We start from the raw sequence: 24,104 nt of genomic DNA on the forward strand, positions 1-24,104 counted from the left end.
AAAGGATTTTGTCCTCCCACTGAAGGGAGAGAGAAGAATACATCAGTTTATTCTCTCTGTAATGATTTCTGAGATTTTGTTGGATGACTTCCATTTGGATCTACCCACTCTAAAATCTTTTTTCTAAAACTTCAAAACAGTTTTCTCTGGGCTTCCTAAGCATAATAGTGTGTCAGGTAATGGCTTTTGACGCCAAGGCTGAATGCGCGTTTTTGCACGGTGGGCTAAGGTTTCTTTGCATTCCGATGCATCTTTTTCCTTTCCTACCCAAATCTTAGATGTCAGAAGACTTTACTCAAGCCTTCTGGTTTAGAGGTTTGCATAAATAACTTAGTCCCTCTGAGGCTGACGAGTGCCACTGTTACTGGCAGCACTCTGCTTGTCACTATGCAATCCCAGTAAAAGCAATTGAAAGTACTTTTATTTGAAGGCCATTTGACAGAGGGGGAGAAAACACATTTACTCTTTCAAGGTCTGTGTATTTTCCTGGGAGAAGCCTACCTATGAAATTTGTCCTTTCATCCTTGGATAGCTATTTGGGAAATATCTGTTGGCAGCGCAGACCCATGAGTGGTTTCTGCCACTCCAGACCACAGTGGCGATTCACAGAACTTCCCTGTATCTCCCCACCTCCCTCCTTCCTCCCTTCTAAAGACAGGAAGGCTGTTTCATGCTGCTGTGCTGAAAACATTCTTCTCTAGAGACTGAGGAAGAAAATCTGCATATTTTAGCAAAAATATTGAGTTATTTTCATCATAGATGTTTAAGGAAGGAATTGTTTACTAATATCTGTGACTATGTTGAGATACTACAAATAAGAAAGAGACAGTACTGTGGGCTTTTTCTTAAAACAAGATTCTTTTCTAAAATGTCCCTTACTCACAGGAGCTCCCAGAAATTCAACAAGATTACTTTTATCTTCATCAGAGAGATCAGCTAATTCAGTACAGCTGGTTCGTACAATCTTTAACAGGACTGTCCTTCACAACAGACCAGGAAGTCTTATTTTTCAGGTTTACAAAAAATAAAGAAAAATGCAATATATTTATAATTTGCTAAACGCTGTGTGTGTGCGCGCGCGCCTCTGTGTGTGTGTGTGTGTGCACGCGCACGCACCTGTGTTTGTTTTAATCCTCCTAGTCTCTACAAGTCATCACCAGTTTGGACCTGCCCATCAGGTACCACGAACGCCTGCTGTTCCCACACCCCTGTCCTTGGATCCGCTGAGCCGCTCCTTACCTATAAACAGATTCCACTCGGTGTCGAGATCAGCCTGATTTGCCAGGCAGCCCTTCATGACATTGAGGCAGTAGTTGTTGCATGGTCTCACCGTGGGGAGTCCCCGACAGTAAGGGCAGTACAGCATCTTCATGAGTGCACGGATGCAGCCTGGGGTCGGGCTCACCTGGAGATTGATTGAAAAGAAAAAGAAAATCAGAAATAAGAAGGATGGAAGGAGACAAAAAGAAGTGACTCATTTCCTCCTTGAAAAAAAAAAGGTGAAATGGCTCTGAGAAAGCTCCAGCAGTAGGGCAGCAGGCTAAAGGAACCATCAGAATCTGAACACACTGTAGTACTTGATCTTAAAGTCAGTCAGTTCCTTGTCAATACTTCTGTTTGGCATAGTAGTAATCATTTTTCTTGAATTGTCCTTGTCAACATTTTGATATCTATGTCATTGCAATTTAGCCCTAAAACCTAGACACTGTTTCAATGAAATAGAACATGCAATGAGATAATGCATGTGAAAGCAATTTCCAAAGTTAAAACCCCATAAAAATGAAGGTATTATTAAAGTTTAATGTGACACCTTTAGAAAATTTTCCAACTGGTTATTTGACCCTGTTTCTGAAGGAGGTTTGCAGAAACACTTCCTTTGTACATAACTTTTTAAAAAGGATCAATATCAACTTGTCTGGGATTTCTGAGATCCAGGCCTGCTTAGAAGCAATGGAACTGTCAAGGCACCCTCTTCAGGAATCTGAAGCTTTGCAGTTCTGGGAACTTTGGAAGATGGATCCAATGTTGAATGTGAAGAGAAATGCTTGCAGTAATTCAGAGGAGCTACTAATCAACCGATAATCAAGTGCTATTTACCTTGAATACGATAAGCAGTGAATACTCCTAGGTTAATCAATTCTAAACCAATCAGGTCTTTTTTAGACTCACTGAAAATTCCAATTTGACTTTAAGAGGAAAGAATATTTAAAATGGTGTGGACCAAAATCAGAAAAAAATACAGAAAGCTCTTTTTCATGACTGGATATAAACATTAGTGAGGTATTTTTTTGGTTGGTTCCATATCATGTTGATCTTTAAGTTAAGTAGCTACGTTTCTGTTCTTGTGCTCTCCATCTGAAGGCAAGCCCAACCTGTATCATTTGGATCTCCTGGAGAGTTAGAGTCTTATCGGACAGATCTGGGCCCCCAGGTGACAATATATGCCCAGAACATTCAGATACTGACAAAGCATAACACAATGTAAAGGTGGGCCAGGAAAAGGTATTTCCATATAAATGGATACTTTCCACTCCCAAAGCTAATCTCCAGCATTTTATCCTTTACCTAGAAACCACATTTGAGGTTTCTAATGCCAGGCTTCGGTTTCTGTAACATTTTTTTAATTGCTGTATACTGTAAAAAATTAATGAATGAAACCCTCAATTAAATAGAGTTGGGAGACCAGAAGGGGGAGCTCTCAAGCCCTGCAAGGAGAGCAGAGCCCAATGGCAAGAAGAAAGACTCCTTTCCTGGCAAGGACTCAGCCAATGAAAAGCCATGGACTCTTTGTTTATCACAGCCCTCCCAACTTTCTTTTCCCTCTAAAGAAGTGCTCTCTTTCCTTTGCTAAATTGCAATTCTCTGTTGGTCCTGAATAAACCATCTTTGCTGGAGAAATATTTGGCAGTCTATTTGTTTGAGGTCAAGAATACTGACAAAGTCCCTAGTTTATTATTTCAGAAAATGAAGCAATCTATCAATCTATCTGTCTATCTATCTATCTATCTATCTGGGCACCGAAATCTCTGGTTGTCCTTTTGATGTTTTTCCTTTTTTGCATTTTCTTTCCAAAATTTTATGAAAATTTTCAAACATACAGACAAATTGAAAGATTTTTATAGTGAACACCCATATCCCCACTCCTAGATTCTACATTTAACGTTTTCTTACACTGATTTTTCACACATCTATCTATCCTTCTCACCCATCCATTAATCCACCTTATTTGTAATACATTTCAAAATAACATATTAACCTTTTGATTTTTATTTTTCCTGGTAATTTAATGTTGGCTTTAATAAAACTGAATTAACCCGATCAACAATAAAAAGTAGCACATTAAGTAGTCCAAATCAAATAAAGTAAAATATAACTAGCCTTTCTTTTGTTTTTAATTAAAAAAAAACTTATTTATTTATTTTTGCCTGCGTTAGGTCTTCGTTGCTGTGCGCGGGCTTTCTCCAGTTGCATCGAGTGGGGGCTACTCTTCATTGCGGTGGCTTCTCTTTGTTGCAGAGCACAGGCTCTAGGCGCGTGGGCTTCAGTAGTTGTGGCGCGTGGGCTCAGTAGTTGTGGTTTGTGGGCTCTAGAGCGCAGGCTCAGTAGTTGTGGCGCATAGGCTTAGTTGCTCCGCGGCATGTGGGATCCTCCAGGACCAGGGCTCGAACCCGTGTCCCCTGCATTGGCAGGCGGATTCTTAACCACGGCGCCACCAGGGAAGTCCATAATTAGCCTTTATTTATATAACTATTTAGAGAATGTATTAGTATCCACTAATTCTAAGACATATTTTCCAACAACAAAACAAAAACGAAAAACTGAGAACAAAAGAGAGGAGTCTGGTGATTTTTCTTTTGAGCATACATCTGTGCCACCATGTCTATTTATCTAATAGATATAGGATATCTAATATCTATAGGATATTTTGTTGAAAATGCCAAATTTTATCCACAATTGGGCAGAATTTTTTTTTAATTTATTTTATCTACATGTATCCCGTACCATTCAGAGAACAGAGAGGATAACTCTGTCTATGGAATTCCGATTTCTTATACATTTTATTATTTGGTATATGGCTGTAGTCCTACAAACCACTGTCCATAGGGTTTTGATTTTCACAGCCTTGCAATTCCTCTCCTGACCTTGATGTCTCTCTCCAGAGACCTATCCTATTTTCACCCAAGCCGGCTAAGCTATTTCTTCCTTTGACTCTGTTGGATTTTTTGTTTTCTCACCATTGGTATTATATGATGCTTTGCTTCTTCTCACTAAATGTGCCAGTATAAAACCTAGGGTATTTGTCAATATGGAGGATGCAGATTGGAGATCCCTTGGAGAGTGTGGACTCTTTTATCATCATTATAACCTGTGCCACTCTGCATAACATGCATGCCATTATAAGGTATTACGATTATGATATATAGGTACTCAATAAATGCTTTTTCAGTTGAACTCTGTAGTGTGTTTCTTGATTCCTTGGTTACGCTGATATTCAAAGAAAAAAGGCACAAGATAGTTTTATACATCTTAGCTTTCAATTGTTGCTTTTAAATTCTGTTTTCAAAGGTTATTGATTGCACTAATTCCAAAGCTTTGCTCTGTGTGTGTATGTGTGTGTGTGTGTGTGTGTGTGTGTGTGTGTGTTGGAACTAGTACAGTTTTCTCAGTCTGACGTTTCAGAAGAGTCTCCAACTCAGGGTAGCAACAAATAGTGAAAATTGAACAGCCTTAATAACCTAAAAGAACAGTGCTGTTCAAGTTAAATATGGCTCTCTCGGTACTTTGGGAAATGATATCCTTCTTGGTCAAATAAAGGGCATTTTAAGAAGAAGAAAACCGAGCGGAGGAGCAAAGTTGAAGCTTTTCTGTTCACAGACCATATTTTTCGACACAACTGCATGCTTGAATTGAAATAAAAAATCACCACTTCAAACTGAAGACTTTTAGAAGTAAGCCTCTGAAAAGAAGGTTGTTTTAAATGCCAATTGTATGAAGTGCTGGTTCTATTTTTAAATGTTTAATAGTGTTTAATAATTGTGCTACAGCTACTCTTAAAAAGTCTTTTAATATTGAAATCAATATAGACTCATAAGAAGCGGCAAAACCAGTGGAGTCCTGGGTACCCTTCACTCACCTTCCCTCAATGGAAACATCTCATATAGCTGTAGGACAATATCAAAATGAGGAAATTAAGGTTGATACATTGCTGCCAGTGAGTTTATAGACCTATTCAGTTTTCATGATTTTTTCAACCTGCATTCATATGTGTGTGTGTGTGTGTGTGTGTGTAGACACTTCTATGCAATTTAATCCTATGTATAGATTTGTGTAACCACACCAAAATCGACTTACAGAACTTTTCCATCACCACAGAAGAACTCTCTTGTGTTTCCTCCACCCCACCCCTTGTCCCTATCACCAGGCAAACACTAATCTATCTGTCATCTCTATAATTTTATCATTTTAGGAATCATATATCAATACTTTGTATGTGGGCTGGCCAAAACGTTTGTTCGGGTTTTTCCATACCATCTTACGGAAAAACCCAAATGAACTTTTTGGCCAACCCAATAACATATTGAGCTTCATTTTTTTTAAACTGAGCATAATACCTTGGAGGTCCATTCAAGTTGTTGCATGTATTCACTCCTTTTTATTGCTGAGTAGTATTCTATTGTTTGGATGTACCAAATTTGTTGAACTCTTCACTCACTGAAGGATACTTGGGTTGTTTCCAGTACTTTGCTATTAGGAATAAAGTCGCTATAAGCATTCATGTACAGTTTTTTGGCACAAACATAAGTTTTCATTTATCTGGGATAAATGCCCGAAAGCACAATTGATGGATCAGATGGTGAGTGTGTTTAGTTTGTAAAAAACTGCCAAATTATTTTCTAGATCAGTGCGGCATGTTCCACATTTCCACCAGCAATACGCGAGAGACCCAGTTTTCCTCACATCCATGCCAGTATTTGGTATTATTACTATTTTTTGTTTTAGTCATTCTAATGGGTGTATTATCTATGTTTAAATTTGTGGTGAGTTTCCTCTGAGTAATTTCCATACTAGGATTTTAATTTCAATAGGCTCTCATACGCATCAGATACAAAATCATTCACCAGCTGGTCTCTAGAAAATATGCAGCATTAAAACAACAACAACAATAATTCTGAAACAATAGATACAACTATATATTTGGCAAAACCAAAGTAAAGAAAGGAGTTCTAAAAACTCATACTTAAGGACTTCTCTGGTGGTCCAATGGTTGAGAATCCGCCTTCCAATGCAGGGGACATGGGTTAGATCTCTGGTCAGGGAACTAAGATCCCACATGCCGTGGGGCAACTAAGCCTGTGCACTGCAACTAGTGAGCCCACATGCTCTGGAGCCGGAGCACTACAACTAGGGAGCCTGTGTGCCACAACTACTGACCCCACATGCTCTGGAGCCTGCATGCCACAACTACTGAGCCCACATACTCTGGAGCCCGCGTGCCACAACTAGAGAGCCCGTGTGGTGCAACCACTGAGCCCGTGTGCTCTAGAGACCATGCCACAACTAGAGAGAAGCCCACACGCCGCAACTAGAGAAGCCCACGCGCTGCAACAAAAGATCCCGCATGCCACAACTAGGACCCAATGCAGTCAAGTAAATAAATAAATATTTTAAACTCTTATTTAAAATTTAGGATAGAATAAGATCTCAAAAATGCCACGAATTTGTAAATTTTGTGAACTATTAGAAAAAATTTCCTACTGAAGAAAACTGTGCTCATTTAGCAACAATAAAGACTACAATACAGCTACAGAAACCAAATGTTGAGTTTTTTTAGTTGGTAATGTGGATTTTTGATATTTTTGAAAAATGTAGCTGTAGCTTCCTAGATATTCAACGTAGACTGGGAAATAAACTTAGGTAAAAGAGTAAATTATAATGTTTATGAAAGTGGGGCCTACTTGGCACAAATAAAACAACGTTTTTAAGTGAAGAAAAAAAGATGATGACAACATTCCTTTTTGTACTTATTTGTGTTTTCACATAACTTTTACATGTTGTCCTTCACCACTAATAATACGTTGTCAAGAATTTACAATATTAGAGGGAAAAAAGAAAATAGTCAATGGTTCTTACTCCATTATCCTACTCCGGGAAAGATAGACAGAAGTTTGTGAGTTAACCAAGTAATATTTCAATATGAAATCTTTGCAACATGGGTTTAGTCCTTCTGTTAACTTCTTTTGATGCTGTGTCTGTACAATGAATGACTTATAGTTGACTAGTTTCGAGGAATAATAATACAACTTGAGGAGCAACAATACAATTTATAACAAGAGTTCCTTGTAAAATTAACTGAAAAATAAATTAAATAACATAAAAATAATTGAGCTCTTAGTTTGTGGTTTTTTTGTTGTTTGTGTTTCTTTTTTAAAAGGTAAAAAAAGCAAGATACATTGAAACATGGCAAGGAATACAAAAAGAGTCCTTAATAAATCTGTATTGGGAGGTAGGACTAAGACTTATCTACCTGGCTAACCATGTGTGTCAGGATGTTATAGCAAGTAATTCTTATGTTTTCGAAATGCAATTTGAGGCATAGCGTATCCTTAGCCATATAATAGCAATTCATTTCGGGTCTTTAATATATTTAAGATTTCTGTACCTGGACCAACATTTCATGCTTTGGTGCTCACATTAACAATTCCTAATAGTAGCCAATGTAAAATAAGATTTCGCTTCAAGTAGTTTTAAAAAGCAAAAAAACAAGGGAAAGTTATAAATCTTTACTTACATACAATGAACAAATACCTAGCAAGTGCTTGTTTCTATGGAAATCATATAGTCAAAATAATCAAATAAACGTATCTGTCAGAAGACAGATGTGTCTCCAAAGACAAACAAGTTAATGTAAATGACTTATTTAACTACAATAAATTCAAAATGTGCTTTTCAGCAACAGTAGATGCCATCCTCCACAGTTTCTAATCTGTAGTCATATTAAATGATAAGATGTTTCTACTCATCAACCTAATGTATCATGAGATTCTGAAGTGTCTTCTGAAGTCCTCAAGAATGATTAAATTACATTAAAAGTAGCTTTCCTGTTAAGTACTTTTTAATTATAATCCTTTAACAATTAGCAACCTATAAATTGGCTTTGTAGTAAGTTCATGAGAACATAAATCTGTTTCTTCTTTATTCACTCATGCAACTTGCATTAATCCAACATTTATGGGGATGAATAAGGAGACCTTCTACCAGTGTTGGGATGTTCAGAATACATTCACTTCCAAATCAATTCAGGGAAAAAATTATTTGTCTTCGGGAAGTGCAGTGTAAAGGGAGCCCCAAAAAAGGGCATTTGGCTCAAAATTGGGAGGTAAGGATAAAGATGGGGATGGCTTCTGAAGAAAGTCAAGTAACAGATGTCTGCAAAGATAAGCATGGGAGATGGGTGACATCACAGAAATGGTGGAGTAGGAAACTTCAAGAATCAGTCCTTTCACTGAAGTAACCATGAAACTAGTAAAACCTGACAGGATCAACTTTATTGGAACTCTGGAGTCTAATTAAAAAAAACAAACAGCAACTAGGAGGGTGCTTAATAATAAACTAATGAGATGGCTAAACATCAGTTAAAGCGCATTGCTAAATCTCAAGGCTCAGGAAATTTAAAAAGACTGCAATCATATAAAGTATCCCCTCTGATCACAGCAGAATAAAGCTGGAAATCAATGTAAGAAGGAAAACTGGAAAATTCACGAATATGTGGAAATTAAGCCACACACACCTATACAACCAAGAGGTTAAAGAAGAACTCACTAGGGAAATTAGAAAATAATTAGCTAAATAAAAATGAAAACACAACATGCAAAAAATTATAGCCACAAATGCCTACATTAAAAGAGAATATCTCAAATTAATAACCTAATGTGATACCTTAAGGAGCTAGAAAAATAAGAGCAGACTAAAACCAAAGTTAGCAAAAGGAAGGAAATAATAAAGATTAGAGTGGAGATAAATAAAATGTTGGTTTCAGTTTACTCTTTTTTTTTTCTAGTTCCTTAAGGTATAACATTAGATTATTCTTTTCTTTTCTTTTCTTATTTATTTATGTATTTTCTACAGCAGGTTCTCATTAGTTGTCCATTTTATACATATTAGTGTCTACATGTCAATCCCAATCTCCCAATTCATCACACCACCACCACCCCCATCCCAACCATTTTCCTCCCTTAGTGTCCATACGTTTGTTCTCTACATCTGTGTCTCAATTTCTGCCCTGCAAACTGCTTCACCTGTACCATTTTTCTAGGTTCCACGTTTATGCATTAATATACAATATTTGTTTTTCTCTTTCTGACTTACTTCAATCTGTATGACAGTCTCTAGATCCATCCACGTCTCTACAAATGACCGAATTTTGTTCCTTTTTATGGCAGAGTAATATTCCACAGTATATATGTACCACATCTTCTTTAACCATTCGTCTGTCAATGGGCATTTAGGTTGCTTCCATGTCCTGGCTATTGTAAATAGAGCTGCAATGAACATTGGGGTGCATGTGTCTTTTTGAATTATGGTTTTCTCTGGGTATATGCCCAGTAGTGGGATTGCTGGATCATATGGTAATTCTATTTTTAGTTTTTTAAGGAACCTCCATACTGTTCTCCACAGTGGCTGTATCAATTTACATTGCTACCAACAGTGCAAGAGGGTTCCCTTTTCTCCACACCCTCGCCAGCATTTGTTGTTTGTAGATTTTCTGATGATGCCCATTCTAATTGGTGTGAGATGGTATCTCATTGTAGTTTTGATTTGCATCTCTCTAATAATTAGTGATGTTGAGCAGCTTTTCATGTGCTTCTTGGCCATCTGTATGTCTTCTTTGGAAAAGTGTCTATTTAGGTCTTCTGGCCATTTTTGGATTGGGTTGTTTGTTTTATTAATATTGAGCTGCATGAGCTGTTTATATATTTTGGAGATTAATCCCTTGTCCATTGATTCATTTGCAAATATTTTCTCCCAATCTGAGGGTTGTCTTTTTGTCTTGTTTGTAGTTTAGTTTGCTGTGCAAAAGCTTTGAAGTTTCATTAGGTTCCATTTGTTTATTTTTGTTTTTATTTCCATTATTCTAGCAGGTGGATCAGAAAAGATCTTGCTGTGATTTATGTCAAAGAGTGTTCTTCCTATGTTTTCCTCTGAGAGTTTTATAGTGTCCAGTCTTACATTTAGGTCTCTAATCCATTTTGACTTTATTTTTGTGTATGGTGTTAGGGAGTGCTCTAATTTCATTCTTTTACATGTAGCTGTCCAGTTTTCCCAGCACCATTTATTGAAGAGACTGCCTTTTATCCATTGTATATCCTTGCCTTCTTTGTCATAGATTAGTTGACCATAGGTGCGTGGGTTCATCTCTGGGCTCTCTATCCTGTTCCATTGATTTATATTTCTGTTTTTGTGCCAGTACCATATTGTCTTGATTACTGTAGTTTGTAGTGTAGTCTGAAGTCAGGGAGTCTGATTCCTCCAGCTCTGTTTTTTTCCCTAGAGACCACTTTGGCTATTCGGGGTCTTTTTTGTCTCCATATAAATTTTAAGATTTTTTGTTCTAGTTCTGTAAAAACTGCCATTGGTAATTTGATAGGGATTGCATTGAATCTGTAGATTGATTTGGGTAGTATAGTCATTTTCACAATATTGATTCTTCCAATCCAAAAACATGGTATATCTCTTCATCTGTTTGTATCATCTTTAATTTCTTTCATCAGTGTCTTATAGTTTTCTGCATACAGGTCTTTTTTCTCCCTAGGTAGGTTTATTCCTAGGCATTTTATTATTTTTGTTGCAATGGTAAATGGGAGTATTTCCTTAATTTCTCTTTCAGATTTTTCATCATTAGTGTATAGGAATGCCAAAGATTTCTGTGCATTAATTTTGTATCCTGCAACTTTACCAAATTCATTGATTAGCTCTAGTAGTTTTCTGGTAGCGTCTTTAGGATTTTCTATGTATAGTATCCTGTCATCTGCAAATAGTGACAGTTTTACTTCTTCTTTTCCAATTTGTATTCCTTTTTTTTTTCTTTTTCTTCTCGGATTACCGTGGCTAGGACTTCCAAAACTATGTTGAATAACAGTGGTGAGAGTGGACATCCTTGTCTTGTTCCTGATCTTAGAGGAAATGCAGTTTTTCACCACTGAGAATGATGTTTGCTGTGGGTTTGTCATATATGGCCTTTATTATGTTGAGGTAGGTTCCCTCTGTGCCCACTTTCTGGAGAATTTTTATCATAAATGGGTGTTGAATTTTGTCAAAAGCTTTTTCTGCATCTTTTGAGATGACCATATGGTTTTTCTGCTTCAATTTGTTAATACGGTGTATCACATTGATTGATCTGCGTGTACTGAAGAATCCTTGCATCCCTGGGATAAATCCCACTTGATCGTGGTGTATGATCCTTTTAATGTGTTGTTGGATTCTGTTTGCTAGTATTTTGTTGAGGATTTTTGCATCTATATCCATCAGTGATATTGGTCTGTAATTTTCGTTTTTTGTAGTATCTTTGTCTGGTTTTGGTATCAGCGTGATGGTGGCCTCATAGAATGAGTTGGGAGTGTTCCTTCCTCTGCATTTTTTTGGAAGAGTTTGAGAAGGATGGGTGTTAGCTCTTCTCTAAATGTTTGATAGAATTCACCTGTGAAGTCATCTGGTCCTGGACTTCTGTTTGTTGTAAGATTTTTAATCACAGTTTCAATTTCATTACTTGTGATTGGTCTGTTCATATTTTCTATTTCTTCCTGGTTCAGTCTTGGAAGGTTATACCTTTCTAAGAATTTGTCCATTTCTTCCAGGTTGTCCATTTTATTGGCATGGAGTTGCCTGTAGTAGTCTCTTAGGATGCTTTGTATTTCTGCAGTGTCTGTTGTAACTTCTCAGTTTTCATTTCTAATTTTATTGATTTGAGTCCTCTCCCTCTTTTTCTTGATGAGTCTGGTTAATGGTTTATCAATTTTGTTTATCTTCTCAGAAAACCCACTTTTAGTTTTATTGATCTTTGCTATTGTTTTCTTTGTTTCTATTTCATTTATTTCTGTTCTGATCTTTATGATTTCTTTCCTTATACTAACTTTGGGTTTTGTTTGTTTTTCTGTCTCTAGTTCCTTTAGGTGTAAGGTTAGATTGTTTATTTGAGATGTTTGTTGTTTCTTGAGGTAGGACTGTATTGCTATAAACTCCCCTCTTAGAACTGCTTTTGTTGCATCCCATAGGTTTTGGATCGTCATTGTCATTTGTCTCTAGGTTTTTTTTGATTTCCTCTTTGATTTCTTCAGTGATCTCTTGGTTATTTAGTAACGTATTGTTTAGCCTCCATGTGTTTGTGTTTTTTACTTTTTTTTCGCCTGCAACTGATTTCTAATCTCAGAGCCTTGTGGTCAGAAAAGCTGTTTGATATGATTTCAATTTTCTTAAATTTACTGAGGCTTGATTTGTGACCCAAGATGTGATCTATCCTGGAGAATGTTCTGTGCGCACTTGAGAAGGAAGTGTAATCTGCTGGTTTTGGATGGAATGTCCTATAACTATCAATTAAATCTATCTGGTCTATTGTGTCATTTAAAGCTTGTGTTTCCTTATTAATTTTCTGTTTGGATGATCTGTTCATTGGTGTTAGTGAGGTGTTAAAGTCCCCCACTATTATTGTGTTAATGTTGATTTCCTCTTTTATAGTTGTTAGCAGTTGCCTTATGTATCGAGGTGCTCCTATGTTGGATGCATATATATTTATAATTGTTATATCTTCTTCTTGGATTGATCCCTTGAACATTATGTAGTGTCCTTCCTTGTCTCTTGTAACATTCTTTATTTTAAAGTCTATTTTATCTGGTATGAGTATTGCTACTCCAGCTTTCTTTTGATTTCCATTTGTATGGAATATCTTTTTCCATCCCCTTACTTTCAGTCTGTATGTGTCCCTAGGTCTGAAGTGGGTCTCCTGTAGACGGCATATATATGGGTCGTTTCTGTATCCATTCAGCGAGCCTGTGTCTTTCGGCTGGAGCATTTAATGCATTCACATTTAAGGTAACTATCAATATATATGTTACTATTACCATTTTCTTAATTGTTTTGGGTTTGTTTTTGTGGGTCCTTTTCTACTCTTGTGTTTCCCACTTAGAGAAGTTCCTTTAGCATTTGTTGTAGAGCTGGTTTGGTGGTGCTGAATTCTCTTAGTTTTTGCCTGTCTGTAAAGCTTTTGATTTCTCCATCGAGTCTGAATGAGATCCTTGCTCGGTAGAGTAATCTTGGTTGTAGGTTCTTCCCTTTCATCACTTTAAATATATCATGCTACTCGCTTCTGGCTTGTAGAGTTTCTGCCAAGAAATCATCTGGTAACCTTATGGGAGTCCCCTTGTATGTTATTTGTCATTTTTCCCTTGCTGCTTTCAATAATTTTTCTTTGTCTTTAATTTTTGCCAGTATGATTACTATGTGTGTTGGCATGTTTCTCCTTGGGTTTATCCTGTATGTGACTCTCTGCGCCTCCTGGACTTGGGTGGCTATTTCCTTTCCATGTTAAGGAAGTTTTCAACTATAATCTCCTCAAATATTTTCTCGGGTCCTTTCTCTCTCTCTTCTCCTTCTGGGACCCCTATAATGCGAATGTTGTTGCATTTAATGTTGTCCCAGAGGTCTCTTAGGCTGTCTTCATTTCTTTTCATTCTTTTTTCTTTATTCTGTTCTGCAGCAGTGAATTCCACCATTCTGTCTTTCAGGTCACTTATCCGTTCTTCTGCCTCAGTTATTCTGCTGTTGATTCCTTCTAGTGTATTTTTCATTTCAGTTATTACATTGTTCATCTCTGTTTGTTTGTTCTTTAACTCTTCTAGGTCTTTGTTAAACATTTCTTGCATCTTCTCGATCTTTGCCTCCATTCTTTTTCTGGGTCCTGGATCATCTTCACTATCATTATTCTGAATTCTTTTTATGGAAGCTTGCCTATCTCCACTTCATTTAGTTGTTTTTCTGGGGTCTTATCTTGTTCCTTCATCTGGTACATAGCCCTCTGCCTTTTCATCTCGTTTATCTTCCTGTGAATGTGGTTTTAGTTCCACAGACTGCAGGACTGTAGTTCTTCTTGCTTCTCCTCTCTGCCCTCTGTGTTCTTCCACTTTCTCTTTTCTGGAACAACTTATAGATAAGAGGGTTTATCTGTCTTTTTTAAAGGCAGGCAGAACTCATCTGTGAGCTTCCAGGACCTGCTAGTGTTGGATGGTCTCCTGCAGAGGCAGGGGGTGGCTGTGGCTCACCACAGGACACTGGCAGCAAAAGTTCTGGGAAGTACTCCTTGGCATGAGCCCTCCCAGAGTCCACCAGTAGCCTCACCAAAGAGCCTGTACGTTAGGTTATTGATTAGAGATCTTTCTTCTCCCAGAAGTGGGGAGAGAGGCATGGGATAGTCTCTCCCTCTGAGCCTCTAGAAAGAATCAATTCTGCTGACACCTTAGCCTCAAATTTCTAGCTTACTGAACTGTGAGAGAATAAAATTCTGTTGTTTTAAATCACTAAAATTGTGGTACTATGTTACGGTAGCCCTAGGAAACTAATTCATACACCAACAAATTAAATAACCTTGATGAAATGGACAAACTCCTAGAAACACACAACCTACAAAGACTGAATCATGAAAACAAGAAATATGACTAGACCTAAAACAAGTAAAGAGATTGAATTGGTAATCAAAAGACTCCCAACAGGGCTTCCCTGGTGGTGCAGTGGTTGAGAGTCCACCTGCCGATGCAGGGAACACGGGTTCGTGCCCCGGTCTGAGAAGATCCCACGTGCCGCGGAGTGGCTGGGCCCGTGAGCCATGGCCGCTGAGCCTGCGCGTCCGGAGCCTGTGCTCCGCAACGGGAGAGGCCACAACAGTGAGAGGCCCACGTACCGCAAAAAAAAAAGAAAAAAAAAGAAAAGACTCCCAACAAAGAAAAACCCTGAAACAGATGCCTTCACTGGTGAATTCTACCAAAAATTAAGGAAAAATTAGTAAAAATCCTTCTTAAACTCTTCCCAAAAATAGAAGGTGAGGGAATATTTCCTAACTCATTCTAAGAGACTAGCATTACCTGATACCAAAGCCAGACAAAGACATAATAAGGAAAGAAAAGTATAGACCAATACCCCTTTTAAATGTAAATTAAAAATTCTCAACAAAATACCAGCAAACTGAATCCATGTTAAAACGATTATAAACCATGAGCAAGTGGAATTTATCCCAGTAATGCAAGGGAAGTTATCATAAGAGAATCAATCAATATAATACACCATATTCATAGAATAAAAGAAAACTCACACACAATTATCTCAACTGATGCAGAAGAAGCCTTTGACAAAATTCACCACTCTTTCATGATACATACTTACAGAAAAGTAGGAACAGAAGGAAACTTCCTAAATGTGATAAAGGGAATTTATGAAAATCCACATTTGACATCATACTTGATGGTGAAAGACTGAACGATTTCTCCCTAAGATGAGGAATAAGACAAGGAGGGCTGCTTTCACCTCTGCTGTTCAAGATTGTATTAAAAATTCTAGCTAGAGTCACTAGGTAAGACAAAGAAGTAAAAGTTATCCAAATTGAAAAGGAAGAATTAAAACTATCTTTATTCACAGGTGACACGATCATACATATAGGAAATCCCAAATAACTCACAAGAAACTACTAGAGCTAATAAATGAATTCAGCAAAGTTATAGGGTACAAGATCAACGCAGAAACATCCACTGAGTTTGTATACACTAGCAATGAACAATCTAAAAAGGAAATCAAGAAAATTCCATTGACAACACTATTCAAAGAATAAAATACCTAGGTATACATTTAACCAAGGAAGTGATAGCATTTTACATTGAAAACTATAAAACATTGCTGAAAGAAATTAAAGAAGACCTAAACACATGGAAAGATACCCTGTGTTCATGTATTGGAAGACAATATTGTTAATATAGCAATACTACTCAAAGTAATTTAGATTCACTGCAAACCTTATCAAAATTCCAACAGTTTTTCCTGGTAAAAATGGAAAAGCTGATCCTCAGATTCTTAGAGAAACGCAAGCGACCCACATAGCCAAAATAATCTTGAAAAAGAAGGAACAGATTTGTAGCACTTACACTTCCTGATTTCAAAACTTACCACAACTTACTACAGAGTTAAAGTAATCAAAACATCGTGGTACTCTTCAGCAACCCCACTCCTGGGTATTTACTCAAAAGAATTGAAAACAGGTTCTGGAAGAGGTATTTGCACTCCATGTTTATCGCAGCATTATTACCGTAACCAAGAGGTGGAAACAACCTAAATGTCCATGGACTGATGAATAAATAAAGAAAATGCAGTGTATACATGCAATGGAATATTACTCAGCCTGAAAAAAGAGAAGGAAGTCCTGCAGAATGCAACAACACCATGATCCTTGAGAACGTTATGCTGTGTGAAGTAAGCCCGTCACAGAAGGACAAGTGCTACTTGATTGCACTTACGTGAGGTGTCTAAAATAGTCAAAGTCATAGCAGCAGAAAGCAGAACAGCAGTCATGGGGGTTCTGCTGGGGAGACGGAAATGAGGGGTTGTCATTCAATGGATATAGCGTTTCAATCACGCAAGATGAAAAAGTTCTAGAGATCTGCTGTATAACAATGGCATGCAGTTAACAATGCTGTATTGAACATTTAAAAATTTAAGAGGGTAGATCTCGTGTGTTTTCTGTGTTTTCTTCACAATAATAAATAATAATAAAGACAACACCTTGATACTGGCATAAGGATAGACGTATAGATCAGTGAAATCGAGTTGAAAGACCAGAAATAAACACTTATATTCAGGGCCAATTGATTTTCACAAGGGTGGGAAAATCATTCAACGGGGCAAGAACAGTCTCTTCAACAAATTGGGACAACTGGATATCCTGATACAAAACAATGAGGTTGGACCTTAACCTCATACCATGCACAGAAATTTCTCAAAATGGATCCCATGGCCTAAATATGAGCAAAAATCTATAAACTCTTGGAAGAAAACACATGGGATAAATCTTCATGACCGTGGATTTGGCAACAGACTCTTAGATATGACACCAAAAGAAAACAGTAAACTGGAATTCATTAAAATGATGCTTTTGTTCATCAAAGGACATCATCAAGAAAGTGAAAAGACAACCTACAAATGGGAGAAAATATTTGCAAATCATATATCTGTATCCAGAAAAAAATATATACATATACAGAACTCTTATAACTCAATAACAAGAAGACAAACAACTCAATTAAAAATTTGGCAAAAAAACAAAAAAATTGGCAAGGGACTTGAATAGATGTTTCTCCAAAGAAGACATGCAAATGGCTAACAAGTTCATGAAAAGATGTTCAACATCATTAATCACTAACTAATGAACTCAAATCAAAATGAGGTATCACTCACACCTGTAGGATGACTATAATAAAAAAGACAGACAATAACAAGTGATACAGATGTGGAGAAACTGGAATCCTTAAATATATTATAGCTGATAGGAATGTACAATGACAGCCACTTTGGAAACACAGAATTACCATATGAATCAGCAATTCTATTCCTGGTTATATACTCAAGAGAAATGAAAATATATACCACATAAAAGTTTGTATATAAATGTTTATATTGATAGAAGCATCATTCACAATAGGCAAAACCTGGAAGCAATCCAAATGTCCATCAACTGATGGATGGATAAACTAAACATAGTGTATCCATACAAAGAAATGTTGTTCATCAATTAAAAGAAATGAAATTCTGATGCATCCTGCATCGTGGATGAACTCTGAAACAACATTATGCTACATGACAGAAGACCTTGTATTGTATGATTCCATTTATATATATAATGCCCCAGATAGGCAAATCCATAGAGACAGAAAGTAGGTTAATGGTTGTCAGAGGCTGGGGTGAGAGAGTGGGAGAAGCAGTGGTAAAGGATGGAGAGTGACTGCTAATAGGTACTCATTTTTTTTTTTTAAAGATTATTATTTATTTCTTTTTCTTTTCTTTTTTTTTTTTTTGAGTATAATTGCTTTACAGTGTTGTGTTAGTTTCTGCAGCACAGCAAAGTGAATCAGCCATATGCATACACACATCCCCTCCCTCTTGGAATCCCTCCCCTGACATCCCACCCAACTAGGCCATCACAGAGCACCAAGTTGAGCTCCCTGTGCTACACAGCAGGTTCCCACTGGCTATCTATTTTACACATGGTAGTGTATTTATGTCAAACCTAATCTCCCAATTCATCCTACACTCCCCTTGCCCACCGTGTCCACATGTCCATTCTCTCCATCTGCCTTTCTATTCCTGCCCAAATTGGGTCATTTGTAGAGATGTGGATGGACCTAGAGTCTGTCATACAGAGTGAAGTAAGTCAGAAAGAGAAAAACAAGTATCGTATATTAATGCATATATGTGGAATCCACATTTTCTTTTTGTGTTATGAAAATGTTCTAAAATTAGATTACAGAAACAATAATGGTTGCCCAACACTGTCGGTAAATATACTAAATACCATTGACATTTACACTTTAAATGAGTAAACTTTATGCTATGTAAATTGTATCTCAATAAAGCTGTTTGAAAACAGAGATAAAAGTACCTTTAGCAGATAAATTCCTACTACCATATTTGCAAGTTTTAAAGGAATTAAAGAGTTAGAGACAATTTTTTATCACTAACAAGACACTTAATTTAGCCATGTAGTTATATATAAAAATATTTAAATAATATTATCCTTGAATTACAGATACCAAAATTAGTTTGATGTGCATGACCATAATGATATTTTAACACTTTCTCTTGAGAAGTCAACTTTTATTTCAGCTGTTGCTTAATGGTGGCCTGGCAGAGATGAATTTTTGTGCATGCAAACAGAAAACCTTTGGGTCTTCCAATTCAGTTCGAATGTTGATTAAAATGTGTATGCTCTAAAACTATCTCTGTCTATCTTGTACCACTGAGAAAGAAAAAGACAGTAAACAATTACGAATTGCAAAACAGAGCCTGAAGGAAAAATGTTCCCTACGTGATGACAAATGTTTATAGTGCCACTGTGATAAAAATTCAGCCTATGTTTAACAATGTAATTTACCTATTATCTAGAACCCTCCTCAGAAAAGCATGAGGCTTATGAAGCATTTGCCAGCCATGAAATGATGACGGAACTTGCTGGGTCTGGGAGAAAAGCAATAGATACAATTTGCATACCTAATAACCATAACTGCAAAATTTCCAAAGTCAAGTTTAAGTAACCTCAATGCTGTGGAACGGAACCAGGCCATGGGAAGTAAGGTGAGTTAAGGTCTATACCAGTTTTTGCCAGCCCTGTTAGGGCTTGTCAGATTATGACAAATTCAATGCTACCTAGCTCCAGTTTGTATATTTAATTTTACGCCTTAAAACGTAAATAAAACTGCCAGGGTAGTAAATGTATGTTATTTTTCACTTTGGAATAGCTCCAAATAGCACTTAAATAAATTATGCACACACACATACACACACGAATGAAGATTTTTCACCCATTAGAATAAACTAGCTCTTTCCACTAAATTCATATTTCGGAGGGCTTCTAATGTGTTTACGCAATAGGACACAACATCATTTTAATTTCACCTCGCTCTATCATTATGAGGTCTTGGTGATATTGGGCAGTCGGCTTGACATTCCGAAATTTACCCAAATGTAAATTTTCAAAACGTGAACACAGAATGAAAAACAGAATCCCTAAATGTCTCATCAGGGAATAATTGTCTTCCTCAGTTAGAAGTTATAGCTTAAATATCACTTCACTTAGAAGAAACATTTTAGCGGTGAGTTTAAATATGAGTCATTTTTTAAAAACTTTTTATCTTATATTGGAGTATAGCCAGTTAACAATGTTGTGATAGTTTCAGGTGCACAGCAGACTCGGTCATACATATACATGTATCCCTTCTTGATGTGAGAATCCACTTTAGTAAAAGCTATGAATTTCTAGCCTCTGTGCTGTGGAACTAACATATTTCTAACGTAGCTGCTTTTGAATACACACAATCTGCTTTTAAAGTAAAGGGATGTGTCATTTTCAAGAATGGAAAACCAAATCAATCATTCTCTCAGGAACATGTACAACTTTAAATGCCTAGTACAAGGAGCTGGCCTATGGTGGGAGGTGAATAATATTAAAATATGTCCAATACACACAAGAATATAGACAAACACCTTATTGTGGTATTTTGGTAACTTTTTTTTTTTTTTTTTTGCGGTACGCGGGCCCCTCACTGTTGTGGCCTCTCCCGTTGCGGAGCACAGGCTCCGGATGCGCGGGCTCAGTGGCCATGGCTCACGGGACCAGCCGCTTCACAGCATGTGGGATCTTCCCGGACTGGGGCACGAACCCGTGTCCCCTGCATCGGCAGGCGGACTCTCAACCACTGCGCCACCAGGGAAGCCCTATTTTGGTAACTTTTGATGGAAAACACATGGATATGGAACTTGTGTTAATATTATCTATCATTTATTATCTATCTATCTATCTATTTATCTATTGACAGTTCTCCATGACCAGCGATATGCCTTCCTGCCAGTAGAACTGATGTCACCTAGTTTATGGATAATATACTGTCAGCACACAAAGAGATTCACATTAGTCATTCTAATTTCTGATGAGCCCTACATGAGAATTCCCTTGACTCAAAACACTGGTGTGTTTCCACGGAAAATTCCTATTCTTCACTTCATCCTGCAAAGTACCAGCATGGATCTTTTTAGAAAAAGTCCTAATGAGGAAGAAAAGAAACAACAGCAATATCAGTTTTGGGGAGATTACACAACACTAGTTTGGCCATGTTCTCATCAGTTGGCTGACGACTGAGCCACGGACTGTCATCAGCAAAGAAGAGAACATTACTTGGAAATTTCTATGGGAATGGGGAAATTTTTTTTTTTTACATCTTTATTGGAGTATAATTGCTTTACAATGTTGTGTTAGTTTCTGCTGTATAACAGTCAATCGGCTATATGTATACATATATCCCCATATCCCCTCCCTCTTGCATCTCCCTCCCACCTTCCCTAACCCACCTCTCTAGGTGGTCACAAAGCACCGAGCTGATCTCCCTGTGCTATGCAGCTGCTTCCCACTAGCTATCTATTTTATATTTGGTAGTGTATATATGTCCATGCCACTCTCTCACTTCGTCCCAGCTTACCCTTCCCCCTCCCCGTGTCCTCAAGTCCATTCTCTATATCTGCGTATTTATTCCTGTCCTGTCCTTAGGTTCTGCAGAAACGTTATCTCTTTTTATAAGATTCCATATATATGTGTTAGCATACTTACTTCACTCTGTATGACAGACTCTAGGTCCATCCACCTCACTACATATAACTCAATTTCATTTCTTTTAATGGCTGAGTAATATTCCATTGTATCTATGTGCCACATCTTCTTTATCCATTCACCTGTCGATGGACACTTAGGTTGCTTCTATGTCCTGGCTATTGTAAACAGTGCTACAATGAACATTGTGGTACATGTCTCTTTTTGAATTATGGTTTTCTCAGGGTATACGTTCCAAGAGAGGCCAGTAGTGACTCTAACCTTCAAAATAATAATAATAATAATAATAGAAAAAAAGCTAAGATGGTGGTCTTTGAGAGTAAAAAAGACAGTACCACATCAAGAAAAAAAGTTTTTTCTCTCTCTTCTTCCAGTATTAATAGAATGGAATGCTATGAACTCATTAAGTTTATTCAATAAATATTTAATAAGAATCATCATGTGCTGACACTGCTCGAGGAGCTATAATGAAGACGAATGGTGGATTTCAAAGTTACCAGGAAGCAAGATGCACAGCTGAGGAAGGGCAGGTGAGAATGACTGGGGCTCGAATGACTGGCCAAGAAACAGAGCTCGTGAAGAACCTGATTTCACCTAAGAGAGGCCAGTGGGAAGCTGACCATAAGAAACCCCCAGGAGAACAGGAGAAGAAGGTCAAAATGGAATAGCGGGATCACGGGGAATTCAGCGACCTTGCATTACTCACTGATTTAATGTTTCTGTTATTTTTATCTTAAGTAAACATTTTCTAAGGACAACTTGATAGGAGTCCACATAGGAATACTGGGCGTATCGTGCCTTTCAGCCCTTTAGATATTCCCTAGAGTTCTGGGGATGGGTGAGGGAGAGGAAAATATACCCACAAAAGCAAAATTCCATGAAATGAATTATGTGAGAATTTGTAGAAGAGTGATATAAAAATAATATTTCTAATTTTCTCATGTCAAGTTTAAAAGGTTGTTCCTCAAATAATGCAGAACCACCTTGAATAATTCTTCGGTCTCAAAAGAGGTTTACTTTGAAGAATGAAACTAATGTGTAAGTTATGGCATATTTGATATAGAAATAAGCAATATTTTTTATAGTGATTACTTAAAAAGAATGATGAAATGTAAAGAGAGGGACTAAGCTTTTCCTAGACATTTCATCCAACATTACCACAATTTTTTTCCCCGAAGACACCCTCCCAATTCCATGGCCCTGATGTGCCTGTCCTTTGGCAAAAAGAAAGGTGTTCTGAACAAGTTAAATAGTGCTTCATTGCAGGATTATCAGTAAATATAATTTATCACATTATAGTAGTTTATCAATAAATATAATTTATGTGGTTACTGAATTGGTGATTGTATATACCAATTTGAAAACTTCAGTACCATTTCTGGGTGGTTAAGATACGATGCTTGTATTCATTTCTATTGCAGCCACAGAGGCCTTCTCAGGGGTATATGCCCCCTAACACCATTTTCTTATAAAAAATCCTATTAGACTCATGTTGTTTCAATTCACAGTACAAACTCCAGAAATACCGTGCACTATTAATTCTATATTTAAAAAGAATTATATAAAGCCCACTGATGAAGTATTAAGTACAATTTTACTGAGCTATAAAGGATATGTCTCACATTGTCCTAAGTCCTGTAGATAGCTAAAAAAATATAACTTATGAATGCTCCCAAGGAGTTTTCTGTGCTTAAACACTAATATTACATAATTTACATGTTATTATAAGCACACTTAAGTCTAACAACAAAATCGATTAGCTTATTGTATATGCCATGGAAGTGCTAACACCTAAAGAAGTATCCCCCCAACCACACAGTCCATTGGTAATTAAACTAGTATATTATAAAGCATACCTTTTAGAACAGTGTATTAACTTTTGCAACCTGATAGAATTAATTCAGCTTCTAGAGGTACCCTACTGTGTTAATAGGGAAAAACTGGATATTGCAGTATCTTTTGGTTGGCCTTCTGGTGTTAATCTGTTTAAAGCAAAGGAATATTAAATGTACTTATCACACTTAGGAAGAACGATGAAATGAATCTTTTCAAGTCATTTTTGAAGGAAGTTTTAAGATTTCCTTTCTAAATTTTCATTGGCATTTACTTTTTAAACCATTTTCTCCCAGATTTCATCAGAAGAGTCATGCTAGCACAATGTTTGACTAACAGAAAACACATTTTCTCTTACAAGATGCATAGATGATTTGACCTTGAATTTTTGTTTGTTTTTGCAGGCAATGAAAATACTTTAAATGATTCAAATATTGTCTGTTTATTGTGCTACTGGGAAAATAAATTGAGAGGGCTATAATCTACAGAGCTTTATTTCTCCTGAAAGTTTCTATCAAAATATATAATACCAACTAAAACAGCAATGTTAACTGAACTCATCCTTTATGTCATGAATAGGTGTGTAACAGGTGCTGAACCTTAGCTGTAAATGTCAGTGTCGTGTAGACCTAGATGGAAAAACTGTGCCTTCTCCTCCATCGCCCTTCACTGAACGTGCATGACCTTCAGGACAGCCTTCCTGAGTCCACGTCCATTCTCTCCCCACGGACGATAGACCTCAGACGACCATCCAGTTTCTAGATGTAGATATATACTTCTTGCTTTCCTATCCTCTAGGACTTAAATAGGATACACGAGGCCTTTCCAAGAGATACCTGAACAGAGATGGTTTTATGTGAATACATTTCCA

At 37.0% G+C, this 24,104-nt stretch overlaps 1 protein-coding gene across 1 annotated transcript in view; it reads right to left on the reverse strand.

Moving 5' to 3' along the window:
• Positions 1–24,104, reverse strand: part of GPC6 (glypican 6) — a 1,084,450-nt gene that overhangs the window by 341,245 nt on the left and 719,101 nt on the right. Inside the window, exon 4 of the mRNA XM_027116003.1 lies at positions 1,240–1,405. Within this exon, the coding sequence (XP_026971804.1) occupies positions 1,240–1,405 (166 nt within the window). The remainder of the gene's footprint in view (positions 1–1,239; positions 1,406–24,104) is intronic.

This window comes from Aethalodelphis obliquidens, unplaced genomic scaffold (genome assembly GCF_003676395.1).
Source record: "Aethalodelphis obliquidens isolate GAN/ISIS:26980383/991018 unplaced genomic scaffold, ASM367639v1 scaffold15, whole genome shotgun sequence".
Classification (NCBI taxonomy): domain Eukaryota; kingdom Metazoa; phylum Chordata; class Mammalia; order Artiodactyla; family Delphinidae; genus Aethalodelphis; species Aethalodelphis obliquidens.